Source organism: Temnothorax americanus, unplaced genomic scaffold (assembly GCF_048541705.1).
Source record: "Temnothorax americanus isolate GAGA-0224 unplaced genomic scaffold, ASM4854170v1 Scaffold3, whole genome shotgun sequence".
Taxonomy (NCBI): Eukaryota; Metazoa; Arthropoda; class Insecta; order Hymenoptera; family Formicidae; genus Temnothorax; species Temnothorax americanus.
This window is the reverse complement of record NW_027509442.1, coordinates 6,167,148-6,187,557: the sequence shown is the minus strand read 5'-3', so window position 1 is coordinate 6,187,557 and position 20,410 is coordinate 6,167,148. Positions and strand designations below refer to the sequence as shown.

Here is a 20,410-nt window from a genome sequence, read left to right as displayed (position 1 = left end):
TCGATGATACGCCTCTCCCAGCCAGGGAGAAGTCGACGAGGAAGAAAATCGAACGGCGCATCAACATTGTAACTGGAGGAGCCTGGTGGTGGATCGCGTGCGATGGTACCATCCGACCCTTGTATAGGCCCCTTGGCGGGGACAAGCGGCACCGTACCGCGGTCGTACCACCACCGACACGTACACGGCGTTCCGTGACTTTTATCAACCTGGGGCGGCTGGGCATACCTTCGGTAACGGCGAGACGAGACGAGGTACGAGGGTGGGCGATTGCTGGTGCTATCGCTCCCTGACATCATGTCCCGTTGGTGAATTCCTATGGAAACAGAATGATCAACAATGCGCAACGACGACGACGTTCGCGGGGATAAAGTTTTCGTTGAGAAACCATTTAGATGAGAACTGTTTGCGTTGAAGAAGATAATTATCAGGGACACAAGAGACTTGTATTAAATTACCGCGAAACCGATAATTGTTTCGTAACCCTTTCTTTAGTCAAAGCGAAACCGTGAGACCACATTAAAATTTAAAAGTTTATGGTATTAAAACCGTAATTGGACAGATTAAATTAGGTACTGTTGATTTGCAGCTTTCTCTTTGTTCGTTTTTAACTTGCAATTTGTTATTTTTGTTTGTTTTAAATATGTTTCATTAAGGATTAAAGGAAATTATGTAGAAAATTATGTGTCATGTAATGTTATGAATCATAAATGTTTATCGTCACACAATGCTGTATGTAAAACAACAACTGACAATGAAAAATATGATTTATTTAAGAAGTAGGTAACTGTTCGTGCAATTCTAAGGCAGGCCTAGAAAATCAAGAAACTCTATTTGTTTAAATATACAGGTAAAAAAATACAGTAAAAAGAAATAAAATGCATTTTGGGAACGAATATGAAGTGCATTCGCGGAGCGCGCTATTTTAGCGCTATTGCATAATTGTATCCTTGTCTTACATCTAAAATGAGCGATAAAGATAGAATAATGCAATATAGCGTTAATAGCGCGCTCCACGAACGCACTTATCGTATCGAAAAGGTTTAAAAAAACTTGCCTCGGTTAATTATTACTTTCTGACATTTCCAAGATTTTTTTTTCCTTCCAACATTCAAATAACTTAGAATGTCGAAAAAGTTAACTTTTTACTTTTAAACATCTTAGTTAGAATAATGAAATGAAATATTAATTGCATAACCAAAGCATGGCATACGAACAATCAATTTTGCTTCTTGGGAAATATTTTAAGTACGGTATAAAAACATCTGGTTATTCTTAATCAGAGATTAAGGATAGTGTACAGACAATCAATTTTGTTTCTTGAGAGAAGACCAATAAACTTTTAAATATATTACAATAAGAAAAAAGTTTGCTTATATCACTACGTCTTACATTAATTCAGTTACTTCATCATTTTTCAACTTTATAATATTATGACAGTCTTTTTCATATAATAGGAACAAAGAAATAAAAAAAGGATGATAAAAAAATAAAATACTCAGAAATAAATAAAACGAGAAAAGAAAATATAATGAAAATAATTCTAGAGTAAAATAATTACTTCAATATTAAGTTTAGATTACTTTTCAAGCTTCTATTGCTTTGCGTGACGAGGTGCAATATATAGTCTCAAGTAAATGAGTGCACTTACCTTTAAAGTACAATATACGCACATAAATTCAATCGCATTAAAGTTAGAAAAGTATAACAAATGTGTTTATATATTCCATATGATTTTGAGATGTGTGATCTCGAGGTATACCTAATTTCGAAATAATAACAGTATTAAAAATTTAAAATATTTAATTCAAAAATTGTTTACAATATATAAATATATATATATAATCTCTTACGTTATATAATAATTGTTTTCCATTTACGCTCAAATGATCTGAGTTACTCAGTTACGCGATTATTTTATACTCAGGTAAAACATATCATTTTGTACCCGGTTATTTTAGTGACAAAGCTATCGCATAACAATACAGATTCATAGCCTCACTTTAAATGCAAGTCTATTAGATTCATCAAAGCACTCGATTGTGGATAAAAACTCAGTTGAATTTTACTTGCCAGCATGCATTCAAATGACGTCACAAGTAAGAATTATTTATCTGACTTTTGATGTAAATGGAAAGCAACTAATAAATCTATTAATAAAACATGAAATAAATCCCAATAATATACATATATATATGCATATCGTTAAAATATATTAAATTGTAATAATGGGAGCCGACACAAACGTCGTTCTATCTTTCTTTTTAGGCAATGAGTAACAAAGACGAAACGATACCTGTGTCGACTTGTGTCGCTTGCTGGAAAGCTCCCAATATCAACGATAAGATCAACGATTTCAAGTAAAAAAGATAGTAATTTGCTTACTATATCATACATCATAGCCTATACAGCACACACACACACACACAAGCACCGCTTATTTTCTCTTGATAAATATCAATATCTCTAAATTCCATATTTTATGATATTTACAAACTGTAGATCAATTACATCATCAATGTACATTGGCTTGTGATTGGTTTGAAGAGATTGAGTTTCCGTCAATCGCATTTGGAGTTTCTATGAAACCTTCATCCTCATCGTTGCGTAACGTATCAAAGACTAAAATAATTTTTCGTATTTACATGATTGAACATTGATTTATAATCATTGTCATATATGTTACTAAATAAATGCATTTTAAACATACCCATGGTACGGGAGAATGGCTTGACGTATAAAATCATCAGTAAAGCAAATGCCGCAGATACGCCGCAGACATATGTAAGAATGTCTCTGTAGTAATAGTTAGCGTAACCAGCCGAAAAGTGCCTGAAAGGCAAGCACGGTTAGAGCGATGGTTCTTTCAATTTGTGGCTTTTCAAGTAATAAAAATTCAATCAAGTTTTATATATGTTAGACATTCTTACTAACTTTACTGAGTATTGAATCAGCATAACCACCAGACCGTTACTAAGCTTATCTGCGAAGCTCATAATTCCGTAGGCAAAGGCACCGCTCTCAGTATTTTTTCCTATTAGATCGGCGGTAACGCCAAGGCTAGTCACTAACATTATTGCACCAGCAGAACCTGAAACATTGCGAATTTAGTTGGAATTTTTTAGATTTCCTAAATTTATAAGATCCTCCATTTGTTATATCTTGTTAAAAATGATGTACACGAACATTACCTAATAACGTAGCTACAGCATAGATCTGATATTTAATATACATGTCGCCCTTGCCAAACTGTATCCATATACATGCGCATATCGCAAATAGAGCACCGATAGAATACGCGACTTTTCGACCCCATTTTGTATTGAGTCTCTCTATGATTAAAGACGTTAAAAAACTACTTAAATACATTGTCAATGGTATGTAAGCCAGAGACGTCGCAGGCATATTCAACGACTCGTGTAAATATAGAGGTATATAAATTTGGCACAAATTAATGAATAGCCGCGTAAGCATATAGACGAACGCTACTTGATATAATCTAATATCTTTCAATAATACTGATGCTGTCCTGTTATTTCTATGCAAAAGGCTACCTGAAAAGATATCATCAATTTGTCATTTGTTCCACATGTATACATATAAACATATGAATATGTAACACTGAAATAACTATATTTCATTACCATTAGCGTTGCCATTAGCGCTTTCCTTAACAACTACATGAAAGATAACGGATGCTACCAATCCAATTGTTATTCCAATTAGAACAACTTTTTGAAATTTGTGAATGTCATTAGGTCCAATCTGAACGTCATACTCATCGCTCGTTACATGCAGTACACCCCACATAATACAGTAAACGAGAACATTGGAGAAGACGGTAAATGTGAACCTGTTTAATATGATATAGAATCAGAGATTGTTTTATACACGCTGTTATCTTCATTGAACAAATGTTGCACACGCGCTTTCTTCAATGACCGTTCTACAGTTACCTTATAGCTATAAGTTCAGTCCTTTCGTGCTCAGCGGGCGTAAGCTCTGGGACTAAGGCCAAATGCGATATTTGTACCGCTGCCCAACCAAATTGGAAAATCACCACGAAAGCAGCATAATAAACTAGCTGTGCGTATTGATGCGAACTTTCACAGCCTATACATTGCGAGAATATAAATGGGAATCCCAATAGTACGCAAATAGTGCCTGCAAAGTAAATAATTATTGCAGTTTTGCGAAACAAAAGCATAGATCTAGAGCTAATTCTAGATAGCTAAATCTGTTGAAACCAGATTTTGTAAAACGCGCTACGAATCTTCACAAAATGCCATCAGAACTGTGACAGAATCCGCTAACGAAACACAACAGCAGATTTACCGTGGAATATCGCAACAGATTGGCATCGACTGACGCATGTGCATTAAACTTGTGTTTCGTCGACACAATCCGACAGCAAGTTGCCAATAAAAATTAACCATTTAAAAATGGACATATTATTTAAGTAGTTAAGTAACGACAGATTCTACTGGTTTCTCTTACCGGCAACCTACCGGGTCAGATTGCGTCGATAAGCTCTGCTAGGACACGCTCAATGCCAAACTTGGGGCAACATTCCGCTCTCGTACTTTCTGGCAAACCGCCAGCGTACCGCCAATATTTTACTTCCTGACTTAGATATGACGGTAACAAAACTAGACGAGATAAGCAGATAGATAATAACACGATTGAAAATATAATAGGTACCTAATAAGTGCCAGGCCTTTCTTCTGCCGTATCGGCACAGCCAAAAATTGTCGTTTCTATCGGACTGAAAACCGACGAACGGGGTGACCAGGCCATCCGCTATTTGACCGATGAGTAGCACAACGCCGGCCAGAACCGGGTCGAATCCCAGCACCAGGTGAAAGAAGACCAGCAGATACGTGAACCACATGGAAGCGCAGATGTCGTTCAGCACATGACCCGTGCCGTAGGCTAATTTCAAGTAAAGAGGCAATTTCCGTATTATCTCCGCGTAATCGTCGATCGAGCTGCTCGTGCCGGGCTCCATCGCGACGGACGATCGTTCCCGAGCATAAACAGCTGGCTTCTCTCGCGAAGCGCGACCTTGCGCGTTCCTCTTCCCTCTCGGGGAGCCCGATCGCTGGCGGTAGGGAAAGGTCTCTGGCACACCGGACTCCTGATGACCGTTAAATTACTAATAAAGGATATATCGTTGCGGCGTCATCGATGAGTCAGACGTATGCGGTACATACCGTGCGTAACCCGACGACAGGATGAGGAAAGCCGCAACACGGCGGACAGTCGTCGTCGTCGTCGTGTCGCGTCGTCGCTTCCCTTTCCGACGTCACGCGACCGAAAATCGGCCCAAATCAGCCCGTCAAAGTCAAAGGTGTTCGAGATAGAGACATCGGTCTTAACCTGTCAAATCTCTCTCCCGAGCGTCATGTCGTGCCACTCTGTAATCGCCCGTGACCTCATTTACCTACTTCGATTACTTCGACGGTTCGACGTGAGGAGCGGTGAGCAGCCATGTGACGATGTGACTCATTCTCACAGGTCTCACACGCCTCGCGGACGGACGATAGTGTAATCAAAGGATCGCGTTTCACTCCTGCGTTCCTCTTCCGATTTATAAATTCCGTTTTAAGACGCAGGACGCAGCGTTTTCGGATTTGCCCCAGGATAGGATAAAAAACTAAAATATCTCGCCTGAAACTTCAAAGCAAGAAAGGCCGGATGAAGCAGATTGCAAAAAACAAGCGGCGCAGACGAAGCTTAAAATTACAAATTTATGTTTTCGAATATTTAATGAACGTTTTCCACGTATTTTGCATTCTCTTTTTTCTCTAGGGTAAAAAACAGAACTTTAAATTAACACGTTGCAACTTATCTAGTCGAAAGAATTAAACGCTATCGTAGTCTACGATTAGTTTATTAAATCATATTAACAATATACGTAACAGTATAGGCGGGCCTTAAACCCGATGACTAAAATATATATATATATCACTACCGATGAATAAAATAAATTCTGACATAGCAAGACCACTGCGAATTACATAATCTCCCGTTTTTTGTATCTATGCTGCTTCTGCAGCTATATTGATATATATATATATATATATATATATATATATATATAATGTACCGATACATGGAAATATGGAATAATATACACATAGGTGGCAAAAAATACTTCTTCTGCACTTGCGTACGAACAATTGGAACACAGACATTCCATCTGGGTTACATCGGGCTCGGATAACAACTCGATTATAGAATAACTGTATAATTCAGCTTTTGAAATTAACTTGAAAGCTGCATTTTTCTAGATGTACATTATTACAAATCGGACCCGCGGTAGCGCGTCATTGTTGCGCAACGTCTTCATTATTTTACTTATACGCTGAGAGACGATCGGGAATTGAGATAGAACTGATGGCCAGAGAAGAGGAAGGTGAGGACGTAGATGCACGCGGCGATCCAGCAGTTGTACGCGTTCTGAGTGTACCCTCGGTCCACCACTTTGTAGAACTCGTCAATCGAGGTGAAGTTTTTCACTCCCGGGAGATCCTCCACCAGCGCCACGCTCCGGACGTAGAAAAATATTCCCATGAAAAGCTGAGGGCGAGAAAGATTCGGTGAGCAAAGCGTTAGCTCTACGCTAGCGGGTTACCAATAGATTTCATCGTATTGCGGTAGATTGACTTTAACCGCGTCAGCGTTAAACTCGCGTTCGGCCAATAGAGCCGGCCGACATAATCCAACGGCTGATCGCCAACGGAAACTGAGCGGAATGTCATTTTACAACCGTTCAAATGGAACGCGTCGTTTGAATGTTAATAAAAAGACATTTCCCGTTCGATTTCTGTTGGCAATCGGCTATTGTCAAATTCTGTTTTAATTCTACTGGCGTTCCAACGACAAAATTTCTGGCGCAGGTTCAGCGAAATATCGGTTTTCGACAAGCTTGACTGGGTAGCGTACCCCAGACATTTTCATCCCTGGATATACAAATACACCCGCAGAAGCGCGATTCATCTCTCACCAGTTGGAATATGCCCCAAACGGACAGCACTAAGCCGCACAGGGCGTACTTGGGCCCGCAGACCTTCATCCTGACCGGAATTGTCCGCACGGGGTGGCCGAATCTAACCAAACTGCGGGCTGTCCGTTGTTTCGCGCGCGGACGCTCGGCGATCAGCAGTAATTAGCCGTGAACGTGAACGGAGGTGTCCCAGGTGCCCGTCTAAGTCGTCGTCGTCTAACACCCTCGGCCGATCGCCCGTCGCGATCATTCACCGCGATGAGGGTTTTTGTAATCATGTGACGTTCAGCGATCCAAGCGATCTCGATAGTTCGCCTCGAGCGCCAGTGATATCGATGTTTATCGATATCGATATCGAAACTCGGCGCGAGTATAGCCAAAAGGCCAAAAGGCCTGTCGTTTTTTGACTGTGAACTTCTTGCACAGTTCATCTTTTCTCTTTTTCTTTTCACGTTGGAGAGATAAAGAGAAAAGATGAACTTTGCCAACAAGTTGAGTTAAAAAACGAACAGGCCTAACTTTTCATTACGCTGTGTATGTACGATGGAACGGTACATTTATCGGCATTTATACTCTCGTCTCTCTCGATAGTCTCGAAGTCTCGATCGTACGTACGCACGTCGTAAACAGCTGGACGTCGACGAACCGAGCCGAATTCCTCCGATCGGAAAGAGTGGGACGTGGGACAAATAGTGAAATCAGCGAGCTCGCCGGAGTCCGGACCACCGACGGCCGACGGCACCGACGCAACGCACATCACGGCGGGGCTCGGCGGGGCTCGCGTATTGGGGACGTGATTCACGCTTCCTGCTGTTGTCAACCCTGATTCATGGGATCATGGTCGACCGATTGGGTTAGTTCGCGCTTCGTTTTACTGGCATTTAATTAATATCGCGCGTCCCGCCGACAAGGCGAGGCGAGGCCGCCCGGGCGGGTCCGGGTGACTCGGGGGAGGGCCACGCGCGTCCCGCGGTCGCGAACGGGCGGACCCCGTGGCGCGCGGCCCCCTCGTTCTCGCGCGATCGCGCGCGCGGGGATAACGGTCCACGGAGGCTGTCGGGCGCTCCCTCCCTCCCCCGTGTTCGGTGGGCCGTGTGCTTTTGACAGCTCCCGACAGTTCTGGGACAGTATAATATAATCCCGTTCCGTTTGGTCGCACGCTCCCTCCACCCCCTGTTTCTCTCGGGTACGTTCTTTCCACGCGTGAAACCGTGACGACGTCGACGTCGACGTCGACGCGCGCGCGAGAGAGAGAGAGCGATGGAATTTCGACGGGGGTGTGAGAGGTACAGCTAGAAAGGACGAGCCTCGGACGTTTTCGCTCGAGCGTGAGACACTCGGAATGTGCTCTCGCGTTAATCTTTCTCCTCCCCGTACTCGGGGAGGTTTCTGTTTCAGTAAACAGCGAGGCCAATGCCAGGCGTATCGCGATGGTCGAAAACTGCTTCGGCGGGTCGGGTCAGGTAAGAGAGATCCATGCCGGTGAAGTTTACTCCGCACAAGTTTCTCAAATGTTTATATGTGTACGCACGGTGAAATATTACACACACACGCTCGGAAACGTTTCTAACTTTGCACCTCGTAATTTGTATCTGATTAGTGTTGCATCATCCTTTATTTGTACTTTCCTAATGACTTTGACATTGGTTATCAATGGCTATATCGATTCCCAATTTGGGGAATCAAGCGCCAGATCTTGCGCTCGGAAGAAGAAGCTTGTAGCTAATTGTAGCGACGACTCACCGATGGATATTCTTTTCACAGCCGCTCGCGGTACCCGGCCGAGTCCTGGTGGGTGAAGGGGTCTTGACGAAAATGTGCAGGAAGAAGCCCAAGCCTAGACAGTTCTTCCTGTTCAACGACATATTGGTCTATGGCAATATCGTGATTAATAAGAAAAAGGTGCGTTGAAGAAGTATTTATCTTTCACGGATAAAGCTTATGACGCACGGAGTAAATTCTGTATGTAACGAGCAACGCAAAATGATGATAGGGACAATAGCAATGTTGATAATAATGAAAATGATTTGTTTATAGTACAACAAGCAGCATATAATACCACTGGAGGAGGTAAAGTTAGAGTCTTTAGCGGACGAAGGTCGTAAGTACATTATATTGTTTAATACACTTATATGCGCACTGCAACCTCTGTTTATTTTATCCATGTTACGTATACTTTGAAAATACTTTAAAAGAAATTGGAATACTTTGAAAAACCTTTAGAAGGAAGATTTTAAAAGTACGTGCAAAGAAATCCATGAACATCAATGTTAACGTGTTTTGCTAGAAATCGGAGGAAACTTGCCCACGAGATGATTTCTTTTCAAAAAAAAAATAAATGAGACTTCAGAGATGCATATTTTCAGTTTTGTTTTTGAGAAATAATGGCGCACTTACTATAGAGATTCCCCCCCCCCCCAATCAAGTTAATATATGGATCAATAATCAAATGAGATCATACGTGTTTATATCTAGAAAATGTTAGTATAGTATTGGATCATTATTTATAGAATATCGTAATGGATGGCTCATTAAGACAGTAACAAAGTCGTTTGCTGTTTATGCTGCTACTCCAACAGAAAAGCAAGAATGGATGGCGCATATCACAAAATGTATCGAAGATTTGTTAAGAAAAAGTAAGCAAGGATTCACTTTTGTCGTAAATATGTATATTTTCCAAGACGATGAGTCTCCAAATCCTGCGAATATAAGACTTCGATTTTATCTTTTTTATTTTTCTATATTTTTTAGGTGGCAAAAAGCCTGTCGAAGTCCACGCAGCAGTTTGGGTGCCAGATAATGAAGCCACAATTTGCATGCACTGCAATAAAACACAGTTCACGGTATTAAACAGACGGGTAATGATAGAACCGAACATTTTTATTGATTTAATTAATTCGGATAATTGTTGAAAGACTGAACCAACCACTTTTCATTTCAGCACCACTGCAGGCAATGCGGAGCGGTAGTTTGTGGTCCATGCAGTAATAAAAAACTATTATTGCCTGGGCAAGGAAATGGTAAAGCTGTCAGAGTCTGTTTACAGTGTTACGATGCTGCTAGTAAAATCAAAGCTATACCCACGACTGCCGGGGATGGCTTAAATAACAAAGACCCGCAACGTAATAATTCCGCTGATAGTTCAGGAGGGGACAGCTCTGGAGACGAGGATGACGGAAATAAGGAGGAGAATCACGATGAGGTAATTGAGAAGTTTTTTTTCTTATTTTGGATATAAACCAATGTTATGTAATTTATCCATATATGTATGTCATTTGTCCGAAAGTTTATAACAAAATATGTTATTTTTTTGTCTATCACTAATTATTGTTATTCTTATATATTACTCGTTCGCTATTATAGAAATGTTAGTATTATGAGATCTTACATTTTTAATATGTTATGTAGTATATTTATACATATATACTGTAAAACTAATGATGTATTATGTGTAAAGAGAATTTTCCTTTTTTCTTGCAGCCTAAATTCTATTCCACGCTCGGCCGATGAAAATGACTGTTTATCGTACCGAACGAGATACAAAAGAGATACGAAAATTCTACAGAAAATTATTTTTAAAAATCAATATTGAACTATATTATCAGTAATAGGAAAAGTTTATAGAGAAATATAATTCGAGAAATATTTCTAAACAATACGTTAGAAGGAAGATTGGAAAGAAAGATGATTACGTATGACGTGAATTCCGCCAAAATTCACAAACGCGTTATAATTATACATGTATCTAATTTACACATCTGCAATTTTTAGTAATAAAAATCTTGCATTTTATTAACGCAAAATAAGAAATAGTAAAAATGTATAGATGACTGAAAGAAAAAACAGAAGGAAGTACCAATATTTTTTCTAAAGAATCAGAAATGCACAGTTATAGAAATTAACAAAGCTTTGTAATTGGTTCATACAATTAAATAACGATCGATACAAGTTATTACATATAACGAATAATTATAATTAGATTCTTTTTCTGAAACCTTTTTCATCATTATTCATCAATGTACGTATATTAAGAAAGAATATATGCCACCATTGTGCCTTTTTACATTATTGATCAATATCATCATATATAAATAAACGACGTAACATTTAATGCAACATAGAATTCGGAATGTAAAAACTCATTTTTGATGTATTTTGATGTATTTCTTTCTACCTATTATTGCAAATACGTTACAAGTAAATACGTAGCACTCCACAAACATGATATCTGTGAATAAACTTGTTGTATCATTATAAATTTAAGAGTGTTATTTGACGAAATAGTAAACAACACATTATCTTTTGGGCGGCAATAGTAACCAAAAGATTTAACTAGTTTATTAGAATTGATGTACCGAGAATCTCGAGGAAAAAATATTCAATTAATGTATAAACGATAGGCAAAAAATGTTTTTAAATTTATATATAAGATAAAATATGCCATTATCTAAACCGCACTGATACGAGAAATCAGATAAAGAAGGCGAAAATATATCATTTGTACAGAAGACCATTTTTAAAGTTTTATATAAAATTACTTTGTAACAATATATGTTAGTCTGTACCATGATAATATAATGTTTCATGACTACAACTATATAATATATAAATACATATAAATATGTTATAAAAACTATACAGTAAGTTCCACTACACGAAATAGAAAATATTAGTACCAACTCGTGTCTTTTTTTTCTTTCTTTCTTTTTTAGAAGAACATACTATTATAGCGCCTAAGCATATCGAAATCTTTAATCTTTCGTTATGCAAGTTTTCAGTGTCCGTTACAGATCTTTAAGAAAACGAACTTGCTTTTGTATCGTCTCTTATCGACATCTTATTCTAGAACGAGCTATTTTTTAAAGAAACAAAACATCACGCATTTTCACACTAATATACTGAATTATTCGTATGAAATATTGTACGTTAGATGTCAAATTTTACATTTGTTATTCATAGGATTTTAATGAATAACTAATAAACTAAGTGAACTCTCAACTAGTATTTTCTATTATTTCTTAATGATGGAAATTATTGATAAATCTTGCGCGTCGAAAAAATTACAGATTAAAAAGATTTTCGTTTCCTTTTCTTTTTCGTTATTTAACTTCGTGTTCTGCGCATTTATTTTCTAACTTTACTGAAACAGAATAATTGCTAGCTTCCACTAAGTTTTTGTAACGTTCCACCAAGTCACTAATGGACCGCCTTTTCGAACCGTTTTCATGTTTTACGACTATGCCCTTGCTCTCGTCATTTATAAATTGTATCTCTGTAAATTCGTCAAACTCTGGTTTGTTTACTTTGATTTCGCGATCGAGTTTATCTTTCACTCGTCGTCGAGGCATAACTTGTGAAACGTTTCGTTTTATCGGAGTAAATTGTACAGATGAGGAAGAAGCTTTGAGAGACTCTCCGCTCCAATTGAAAAAACCCTTTGCTATGGTGTCTAAATTAAGATCCGATGAACTGGACGCTTCTTCTATTGTATTTGCAATGGTAGAATTGGCTAGCGCGGTAGATGGCAGAGACATCATGCTAGAATTGGCTACATAAATAAATATTATATGTATGTATTATTATATGTACTTATATTATAAGTATATGAATATAACTTGAATTTTATTGATATGTACCAGGGTGACAATCAGAAAGTTGTTGAACTTTCTTGAAATAGATATTTTATATATAATGACAAAATTAAATTAATTTAATTTAATTCTACTCTGCACTACTCTGCAGAGACCTGCACCCAGAACCCAATCATTATTAGCACACAACGCAAAAAGAATGTGTTTACGAATTTAAAGAAGTATAAATAAAAAAGGATCAATAATGAGATTTCTTCAACGGTATGTTGTTTAATTCATTTCATTTCCTTCGTCATAAAATAATCATTGTCTAGTTTTAGTAACTTTTTAGTTATTATCCTTTCATATGGTTTTTCTTGATGTAATTATAAAAAATTCAATAACAGTATTATCACAAACAGGATTTCTACATACCTTTGATATTTTTATTCACGCATGTAGAAAATAATCGGGAGTATTTTCCTGTTGTTCTCTTACAGAACTGTTTCACTTTAGGTGTCATAAAACGAGTATTCAATCCTTGTTTTTCATTACTGGCCGATGATACGGTGTCGATGTTGATGCGCGATACGAATTTCGTTTTTAAATCTGGCGTGTGATTCTGATTGTGCCGTGTGTATCTCGAAAATAATGATTTATGTCTAACTGTAAAAGAACGAATAATATATTAATTACGATAACGATCATTTAAAACATTATAATCTACAGTTGTTTCTACTTACTTTCACCCGGAGTAAACTGCAATAATTGTGTATCATTTCTTTCGTTCGCGCAATTAGTATTAATTTTGATAATAGGCGAGGGCATAAGGAGTACGCTTTTTACGAAGGGCAACATATTTTCTTCGGGTATGCGCTCTATACTTTTCGCGCATAAAACACTTTGCGACTCCTCCGTGGAACTTATCATGCTTGCCAAGAAAATTTTGAATACATCGCACATGGATTTCATGTCTTCTGCACTCGCCTTCACTTGCAAGAGACACTGCGATAGGTCTACTAAGGCTCCTCTCCTTAGCCATTGATACATTTGATTTAGTACCAAAGTGAGCAGACAAATGAAATTGTGATATACCAATTTGTCATCATTATACAAGTGATAAAGATAATGCTAAAAAAAAAAGAAAAAAAAACAAAATTATACATTTACACATTTACAATACTCATTTAATATTCAACTTTACCCGAACGTCAGGTGGAAACGGTAATTCCGATATCAGAGAATAATCGATTTCCAGCTGCATGCTATCCAGTGCTTTCGCATCGTTCGATAGGTTCGATATTATGCCACTTATGTTCTCGCACACTCTTTCTAGATCCTTCAACAACGCGTTCCGTTTTCGTATGTATTGTATATTTTCGTCTAAACTATTTTTCCACACTAAAACCCATGTGCGGTCATTAGTTTCACGCGTACAACGTGCAAGATTCTCGACACAGGATTTATATATTAAAAATAAATATATATATAACAAATAATATAATATAAATAATATAATATAAAATAAAATAATATATAACATAAAAAAAAAATAAATATTTAAAAAAATGATTCTAACTTGATAGGATCTCTGTAGCTTCGACATTCGTCAAATATTGCTTTATAGATTCGACAACAGGGGCTGCAGACACATGTTTTGCCACAGATTGTTTTTTGTCGAACAATTCTGCTTTAACTTTAGCCAGATGTTCTCTCTCCTCTCTAAAGTAGGAATAAAAGAATTTAGAGAATTTGTAATAGATCTTAATCTTGGTTGTATCTTACTGCATCAAGAGGAGTTTGAAAGTATTACGCCAATGTGAAATTTGCAGCTTTTTCCATTTGTACGCAATTTCGATGACGACTCAATGTGTTGCAAGTGACATTTGCCTTGGACTGCCGTAGGTACGTTTTAACTAAGTCGCTTGCAAGACCTGGCTTTGGTGCAAATATAACTTCGTATGTACCTGAAACAATAGGTAATAACTGGATATATTATGACCAGAATTTTATTTGCGTATAAAAATATAAAAAATTATACAAGCAATATCAATACAAATAGCGAAATCTGTTAAAAGTAGATTTTGCAAAGTGTTTGTTGCAAATATCATCAGCAGAAATATAAAAGAATTTGTTAACAGGATAGGATGGCGGATCAATTATAAAAACCAAGCAGAATTTGGAGTAAAAAATTGGAATATATCATTGCAAAATAAATTCTACTTGGTTTCTGCTGACAATCTATCATCGGATTATGTCAACAAACTCTGGTGGTAAGTTTTATGTCGATGTCAATCTGCCACGACGTTCCGCTCGTATCCGTTGACAAACCACTAATATTTAGTATAAACTCCCAGTAAGCAAACTGTCCGCCAGTACGACAATGGATTGGCAACAAATTTGCTTAAATACTACAACAGGTCTGGCATCGCCCGTTCGCATAAAATTTATGCTTTGCTGGTAGAGCTTATCAATAATCTGACAGTAGATCGTTAACAGAAACCAAGCAGAATCTGTTATTTCATATACACATTTAAACGGAATTATTTAAATACATATTTAAATAAATCATTCAAGCGAAACGGATTTTGCTCCATTTCTGCGGTCAATCTATTGTATTTTGTTAGCAGATTGCGAATATTTCTGCTAGCGTTCTGTCAACAAAATTGGCAGCAGCCACTTTGAAGATTTGTTCTCGACAGATTCCACTATTTGAGCCATCAACATTTCGTTTCTTGGATACCTACCGTCTCGCTTAATATACGTCCTCAGCGCAAGCTGCGACAGTTTCCACATTATAGACATAAACTTGGTACCACTTGCGTGATGCAAATGCGTAGTGACCACGCGTGGGAATCCTATGTCGGGATTCTCCAACGCAATGCCGTTCAAATAGTCTTTGACATTATTGCGATACTGGGTCTCGGTCTTCTTGCAAATTACCGGCCATTCGACTAACTTTTTAAAACGTTCCGAGTCGTATATCGTCAGCAGATAATGCGAGACGTATATAAATCCCGCGGTATTTGGCTTGTCGAACATTCCCTGCAACACACAAATCTTCGCTGCGTCATATCGTTACCGGTGAAAGCCGAGGAAAGTGACGCGTATGGAAAATAAGTTCCGAAAGTAAATCGGCAAAAGAGAGAGAGAGAGATGACAACAGAGAGAAGCAAAGGTGTTTACCTCGCGAAAAACTTTTTGGAAGTCATGATCCGGCGGGACCAACTGATTCAGTAAAAAAACGTTTCGATGGAAGGACGCGCTGACAGCCATTCTTTGGCCAGCAGAGATTTCTCGCACCGCGAGCGACGACAAACCTGCGTCAATTAATATTGATCATGCGGTACGCGACGCGCGCCAGTCGCTCATTCGCGACACGTTCTCTCGATCGGCGCGGAAGCTTGAGAACGACGCGAAATAAAAGCTGTCAAAAAACATTCAAGTCCGATTGTAATTAGAACAACAACACATTCAAACTATTCCAAACATTTAACGGGCAGCGCAGGAAGGACGGTGAAGACCTCTCTCGGAGCGATCGTGAATTACAGAACTTTATCAAACCACGGATTGGATTGAAATTTGACCAATCAGCGGCGCCGGGCGCCGTGGCTTCGCTTCGCACTCGGCCCACTGCCCGCCCACTTTCGTCGACTTTCGCCGCATCCCATCCCGCATCGCGCGATGCGGATCGTTCACTGAGGAAAACACGCGCCACGCGCGGCGGGCGGCGCATTGCGAATCGCCCTTAAGAGGACGAATGTCGTATTTTATATCACGCTCGGCGACCATTTTTGTGAGTTCGCCGTTCGCTTCACGGGTCCTTCGCGCCGCGAGTGAACGTCGTGCTGCCGACGTACCGAGCACCACGTGGCGGTTTCGCGACGGGGTCCTAAAACGGGAGAGACGGACGGAGAAGGGAAACGCCCGCGGACGTAAACCGACGTGAACTACGCGGCACGCGCGGATCTTCGCCGACATGTCGCCGACGGCCCGCTGCTTCCGCGAGACCGCGCCGCTCAGGGAACGTCCGACGGCGGAGCGATAGTTTCCTCACGGGTGTCGCCGGTGAAATAAGTGTTGATTCCGCGTTCCCGAGGGTCCGCCCCCCTCTCCGCCTCGCCCCGCCGGAGGAAATACGGGCGCGTCGCGTTTCTCGGCGTGGCCGATTCACACAGATCCCCGCGGATCCGGCCGAACGTTTCGCCGTGCCCCCCTTTACTATGCGGGAGGCGGGAGCTCGGCCGAGTCCCTCTCTCTCTTTCCCTCCACCCGGTCGGACGTGCCCCGTGATATATATTAATTGACAATTGACGAAGGAAGAGGCTGCCGTCTCTCGCTCCTGGACCTCCCCCCCCCCGATCGGCGCGACAATGGCTGCGACCTTCGATCAGTATGACAAGTCGAGGTGCGTGCGGGAGAATTCCCATGTTTTGATTCATCGGGAGCCGAGTGTCCGTGCCCGCATTAAAGTGTTATATTGGCGTAATGGCGTTTGAAATTGCGTGCGATCGCCGCCGCGTCACGTAACCGGCTGGTCGCGGCAAAAACCGTGCGATTGTTCTCGCGATTAGTGCTTGGATATCGGAGCACTAGGATAGATCCTCGTCTTTTGGTCCAGTGCGACGCGAAAGTTTCTCGGGTGTTTCGGTCAGATTGATTTTATGCGGGCACTCAACTTTCAACGTTAGACACTCTTACGTTAAACACTAATTAAAGTTAATTAAGATCTTGATGCCTTCTCTCTTCCTTTTTTATTTTTATTCTAGAAAGAAATGAAGAGAGAAAGTGTTTTTGGTTGCTTAAAGTTTTAATACTTGGAGACAGTGTTGAGTTTTTGTTTTACGTTTTTCCGTTTGTGAGAGAAATTTACTATTTCCCTTGGCACTCTTGAGCGAAACGTATCGTATTAACCGTTTGATTCTTATTTTTTTAGCTGGTACTTTGGCGCTATGTCGCGACAGGATGCGTCTGACTTATTGATGGGCGAGAAGGAAGGTGGTGTATTTTTAGTACGAGACAGCACCTCCATACACGGCGACTTTGTGCTGTGCGTGAGGGAGGACAGTAAAGTTAGCCACTACATCATCAATAAGATTCAGCAGGGAGATCAGATTCGTTATCGGATTGGGGATCAGATGTTTCCAGATATTCCAAGTCTTCTCGCCTTTTATAAGCTTCACTACTTAGATACTACGCCCCTAATCAGGCCAGCGCCAAAGAAAACGCAGAGGGTAATTGCAAAGTATGATTTCGAAGGCAACGATTCCGAGGACTTACCCTTTAGGAAAGGTACATAATCGATTTCCTCGATATTCTAGTTCCTCTCTATTTTCTATATAGTCATATTAATGAAGCGCTTGTTACGCAGGTGATATACTCACTGTAATATCGAAAGATGAGGAACAGTGGTGGACAGCTAGAAACAGTGTCGGCCAAACTGGCTCGATACCGGTGCCGTACGTTCAGAAGTACGACGACGATAGTCATATGATAATAGAGAATAACTCGCGGCCTGAGAGCGGCGGCAGCTCCGGTTCCAATTCGAATTCAGGGCCTACGTCGCAGGTGTCTCATGCGGAAACGACGGGACAGGCGACCGTAACGCGAAGATCGAACATTCAGAGAACACTGCCGGCCTTTGCCAAAGTGAAACAGGCGAGAGTGCCGAACGCGTACGATAAAACCGCGCTAAAATTAGAAGTAGGTGATATGATAAAAGTGACAAAGACTAATATCAATGGCCAGTGGGAAGGTGAATTGCACGGCAAGGTCGGGCACTTCCCATTTACGCACGTGGAATTTGTAGATAATGAGACTGGTGAAGACAATCAGGAGATTTAACAGAAATTCTCCGAGTGTGATGGGCGCCGCGTGTGCGACGCGAAGGAAAGAGAGAGACACCTCCTATATTATCAAAATTTAGGATTACCGATAACGTCTATTATATGTGCCATTTCAAAGATGTGTTTACGCCTAAGTCTGAACAACTGTACATTCTACATTGCTGCATGTAATATACTACGAGAACGAATCCTAGATTTTTGTGCAATATGTTGAAACGTAAGGAACGTTTAGAGATTTGCGTTAGTATCTCTGCAGTATGTTAATTTAGTCACGCGTCAATTCATCATTTTATATTATATGTTGCTAATTGCCCAAAGCACAAGCATAATTTTATGAAGTTATTCTTAGATGTAATACGTATTAATCGTATATATTAATACAATTTTATTTTATGAAAAATTAAAGCCATGTTTCAGAAATAGTTTTTTTTTTTTTTTTTTAGCACAGTATAAGATATATATGCTCTGATATATACTAAATGGTTTTAATTTACAGTTATATTTATATATGTAGCTACCATGTTACATATATGATACTCTACATTTTTCTTATATAGATATTAATATAGCGCACTAGTTTAACATTCACGTATGTATAAGTTTTTATTGTTTATTTAGAAATTTATTAGTGCTCGAGATGAATGGTTCGGTACACGCACAGTTCTTCATCTACGCTCAACGACCTCTCATCATGGATTTGTTGATTTTATAGAAGATTATTGATAAATGTAATTTATCACTTTTATTTATAAATATTACAATGGGGAAAAAAGTATGTGTGTGCTCATTAAAATGTTTTATTAGCAAATGCTACAGTTATATTCCTAAAGTTGTGGAACAGTATATTCTGCACCGAATATACCATAATGTCTTCTAGTCATAAGTGACTATGATAAAAGCATACTGTATATATACTTGCTTGATATATATTACTTCACTTTATTATTATTAACACTTCTAAAAGAAATATCCGAGGCATTTTGAAATATTTTGAAAGAAGTACAGTTGTTCCACAGGCTACAAAACCTCGATGTCATGGTACATAAAATACCTGTTAGCCATAGGTTGTGCCACCAATTTGGAGCAACACATTGTGCTAGAAAGTTGTATTTATATATAATGATGGAAAGGTTAATTGTATCGAAAAGTTGTTCATAGTTTATGCAGGATACTTTGATTATTGTGGGAATTATTTTAATAGCAGATATTCTTAAATGAATATTGCGTTTTTAATGAAATTTTCATTGGGGACAAATTCTAAAATTATCGACTATTGTACTGCTATTGAAATAATATGGTGAAACCATCTTATATCGGGATTATACAATAAATTCTCATACATTGTGTAATACGTGCTATTTAAGAAAAAAAGCGAACTTGTATACTATTGATTATATTTATCGTTTTATTATATTTTCGCAATATGATTTTAGATAATGATGCGTAATATATTCCATCACTCGGATTTTTTTTTTAATTTACTACGTGCATTTGACATTTCCATCATCGTCATCATTGTAGTCACAAGTTGCATAAGTTCTCCGTAATCTTCCTAAAATTGTGCGCAGTATTAAGATTAATAAAACTGGTAGTATTCCATATCAATAAATGCGTTTAGGCAAGATTCTCTTCCGTTTAATGTTTAAAATACGATAAAATAAAAAAATGGTCCAATTTATACATATATTTTTTGTCAATTTTTTGATATGTGAAGTAAGGCAAGCTGAACAACAGATAATATAATAGGCAGTTTCTTTGGCAGCATTACGAGAATCGACCATGTATTTGTATAAGATGAGACAAAGTTTGGAATGTGCCATTATGTATATTTTATCTTTAATTACCAATATTCCAATGACAGATGGTGCTTAAAATGAATTTCAGCATATAGTGATATCAACATACAAATGTTTAAATGTTTAAGTAATTTACATACGTATATTTTCACACGATAGTTACTTGATTGTTATGTATATTAATTTTTG

At 38.8% G+C, this 20,410-nt stretch overlaps 5 protein-coding genes and 1 long non-coding RNA gene across 12 annotated transcripts; 3 read left to right on the top strand and 3 right to left on the bottom strand.

Moving 5' to 3' along the window:
* Window positions 1-1,785: 1,785 nt before the first annotated feature.
* On the bottom strand, window positions 1,786-5,541 carry LOC143900155 (major facilitator superfamily domain-containing protein 12). 2 transcript variants are annotated; one of them, XM_077411173.1, is made up of 8 exons: window positions 5,214-5,541; window positions 4,702-5,155; window positions 3,957-4,164; window positions 3,645-3,853; window positions 3,192-3,554; window positions 2,935-3,091; window positions 2,711-2,832; window positions 1,786-2,622 (listed from the first exon to the last, which is right to left on the bottom strand). In XM_077411173.1, exons 2-8 carry the CDS (start codon window positions 5,006-5,008, stop codon window positions 2,516-2,518), a joined length of 1,473 nt encoding a protein of 490 aa, XP_077267299.1. In that variant the 5' UTR covers window positions 5,009-5,155; window positions 5,214-5,541; the 3' UTR covers window positions 1,786-2,515. The 2 variants fall into 2 exon arrangements, with proteins under 2 accessions (XP_077267299.1, XP_077267297.1); XM_077411171.1 differs by having other exon boundaries at window positions 4,702-5,137; window positions 5,214-5,540.
* A 336-nt stretch (window positions 5,542-5,877) lies between these two features.
* Rnasek (Ribonuclease kappa) lies at window positions 5,878-7,317 on the bottom strand. Its single transcript, XM_077411188.1, has 2 exons — window positions 7,010-7,317; window positions 5,878-6,582 (listed from the first exon to the last, which is right to left on the bottom strand). The coding sequence occupies exons 1-2, from the start codon at window positions 7,076-7,078 to the stop codon at window positions 6,361-6,363; spliced, it is 291 nt and encodes a 96-aa protein (XP_077267314.1). The 5' UTR covers window positions 7,079-7,317; the 3' UTR covers window positions 5,878-6,360.
* On the top strand, window positions 6,476-7,111 carry LOC143900166 (uncharacterized). The gene is made up of 2 exons (XR_013257726.1): window positions 6,476-6,602; window positions 6,903-7,111. It is a non-coding gene; the product is annotated as an uncharacterized LOC143900166 (long non-coding RNA).
* Window positions 7,318-7,627: 310 nt separating the features above from the next.
* Window positions 7,628-12,007, top strand: Rush (pleckstrin homology and FYVE domain containing family member rush hour). 3 transcript variants are annotated; one of them, XM_077411185.1, is made up of 8 exons: window positions 7,628-7,862; window positions 8,408-8,472; window positions 8,774-8,911; window positions 9,047-9,110; window positions 9,520-9,645; window positions 9,761-9,867; window positions 9,951-10,211; window positions 10,490-12,007. In XM_077411185.1, the coding sequence occupies exons 1-8, from the start codon at window positions 7,847-7,849 to the stop codon at window positions 10,517-10,519; spliced, it is 807 nt and encodes a 268-aa protein (XP_077267311.1). In that variant the 5' UTR covers window positions 7,628-7,846; the 3' UTR covers window positions 10,520-12,007. The 3 variants fall into 3 exon arrangements, with proteins under 3 accessions (XP_077267311.1, XP_077267313.1, XP_077267312.1); XM_077411187.1 differs by lacking the exon at window positions 7,628-7,862 and adding an exon at window positions 7,880-8,195; XM_077411186.1 differs by lacking the exon at window positions 7,628-7,862 and adding an exon at window positions 7,880-8,295.
* LOC143900152 (uncharacterized) lies at window positions 10,884-16,350 on the bottom strand. Of its 2 annotated transcripts, none has more exons than XM_077411160.1 (8): window positions 15,766-16,350; window positions 15,327-15,639; window positions 14,393-14,546; window positions 14,159-14,301; window positions 13,784-13,980; window positions 13,323-13,710; window positions 13,015-13,245; window positions 10,884-12,557 (listed from the first exon to the last, which is right to left on the bottom strand). In XM_077411160.1, exons 1-8 carry the CDS (start codon window positions 15,853-15,855, stop codon window positions 12,109-12,111), a joined length of 1,965 nt encoding a protein of 654 aa, XP_077267286.1. In that variant the 5' UTR covers window positions 15,856-16,350; the 3' UTR covers window positions 10,884-12,108. The 2 variants fall into 2 exon arrangements, with proteins under 2 accessions (XP_077267286.1, XP_077267287.1); XM_077411161.1 differs by having other exon boundaries at window positions 15,327-15,624.
* Window positions 16,351-16,370: 20 nt separating this feature from the next.
* Window positions 16,371-20,247, top strand: Crk (Crk proto-oncogene, adaptor protein). Of its 3 annotated transcripts, none has more exons than XM_077411182.1 (3): window positions 16,371-16,987; window positions 17,516-17,871; window positions 17,951-20,247. In XM_077411182.1, the coding sequence occupies exons 1-3, from the start codon at window positions 16,953-16,955 to the stop codon at window positions 18,421-18,423; spliced, it is 864 nt and encodes a 287-aa protein (XP_077267308.1). In that variant the 5' UTR covers window positions 16,371-16,952; the 3' UTR covers window positions 18,424-20,247. The 3 variants fall into 3 exon arrangements, with proteins under 3 accessions (XP_077267308.1, XP_077267310.1, XP_077267309.1); XM_077411184.1 differs by lacking the exon at window positions 16,371-16,987 and adding an exon at window positions 17,031-17,229; XM_077411183.1 differs by lacking the exon at window positions 16,371-16,987 and adding an exon at window positions 17,031-17,265.
* The last annotated feature ends 163 nt before the right edge of the window (window positions 20,248-20,410 follow it).

Coding starts and splice junctions, on each gene's coding strand:
- Rnasek (XM_077411188.1), bottom strand. CDS start 7,078: ATGAAGGTCTGCGGGCCCAAGTACGCCCTGTGCGGCTTAGTGCTGTCC. Junction 6,583..7,009: donor TTTGGGGCATATTCCAACTG/GTGAGAGATGAA, acceptor TCTCGCCCTCAG/CTTTTCATGGGAATATTTTT.
- LOC143900152 (XM_077411160.1), bottom strand. CDS start 15,855: ATGGCTGTCAGCGCGTCCTTCCATCGAAACGTTTTTTTACTGAATCAG. Junction 15,640..15,765: donor TCCAAAAAGTTTTTCGCGAG/GTAAACACCTTT, acceptor GACGCAGCGAAG/ATTTGTGTGTTGCAGGGAAT. Junction 13,711..13,783: donor CGTTTCCACCTGACGTTCGG/GTAAAGTTGAAT, acceptor TTTTTTTTTTAG/CATTATCTTTATCACTTGTA.
- LOC143900155 (XM_077411173.1), bottom strand. CDS start 5,008: ATGGAGCCCGGCACGAGCAGCTCGATCGACGATTACGCGGAGATAATA. Junction 4,165..4,701: donor AAAGGCCTGGCACTTATTAG/GTACCTATTATA, acceptor TTTACTTTGCAG/GCACTATTTGCGTACTATTG. Junction 2,833..2,934: donor CTGATTCAATACTCAGTAAA/GTTAGTAAGAAT, acceptor CTTGCCTTTCAG/GCACTTTTCGGCTGGTTACG.
- Crk (XM_077411182.1), top strand. CDS start 16,953: ATGGCTGCGACCTTCGATCAGTATGACAAGTCGAG. Junction 16,988..17,515: donor GATCAGTATGACAAGTCGAG/GTGCGTGCGGGA, acceptor TTATTTTTTTAG/CTGGTACTTTGGCGCTATGT. Junction 17,872..17,950: donor GGACTTACCCTTTAGGAAAG/GTACATAATCGA, acceptor CTTGTTACGCAG/GTGATATACTCACTGTAATA.
- Rush (XM_077411185.1), top strand. Junction 8,912..9,046: donor TCGTGATTAATAAGAAAAAG/GTGCGTTGAAGA, acceptor ATTTGTTTATAG/TACAACAAGCAGCATATAAT. Junction 10,212..10,489: donor AGGAGGAGAATCACGATGAG/GTAATTGAGAAG, acceptor TTTTTCTTGCAG/CCTAAATTCTATTCCACGCT.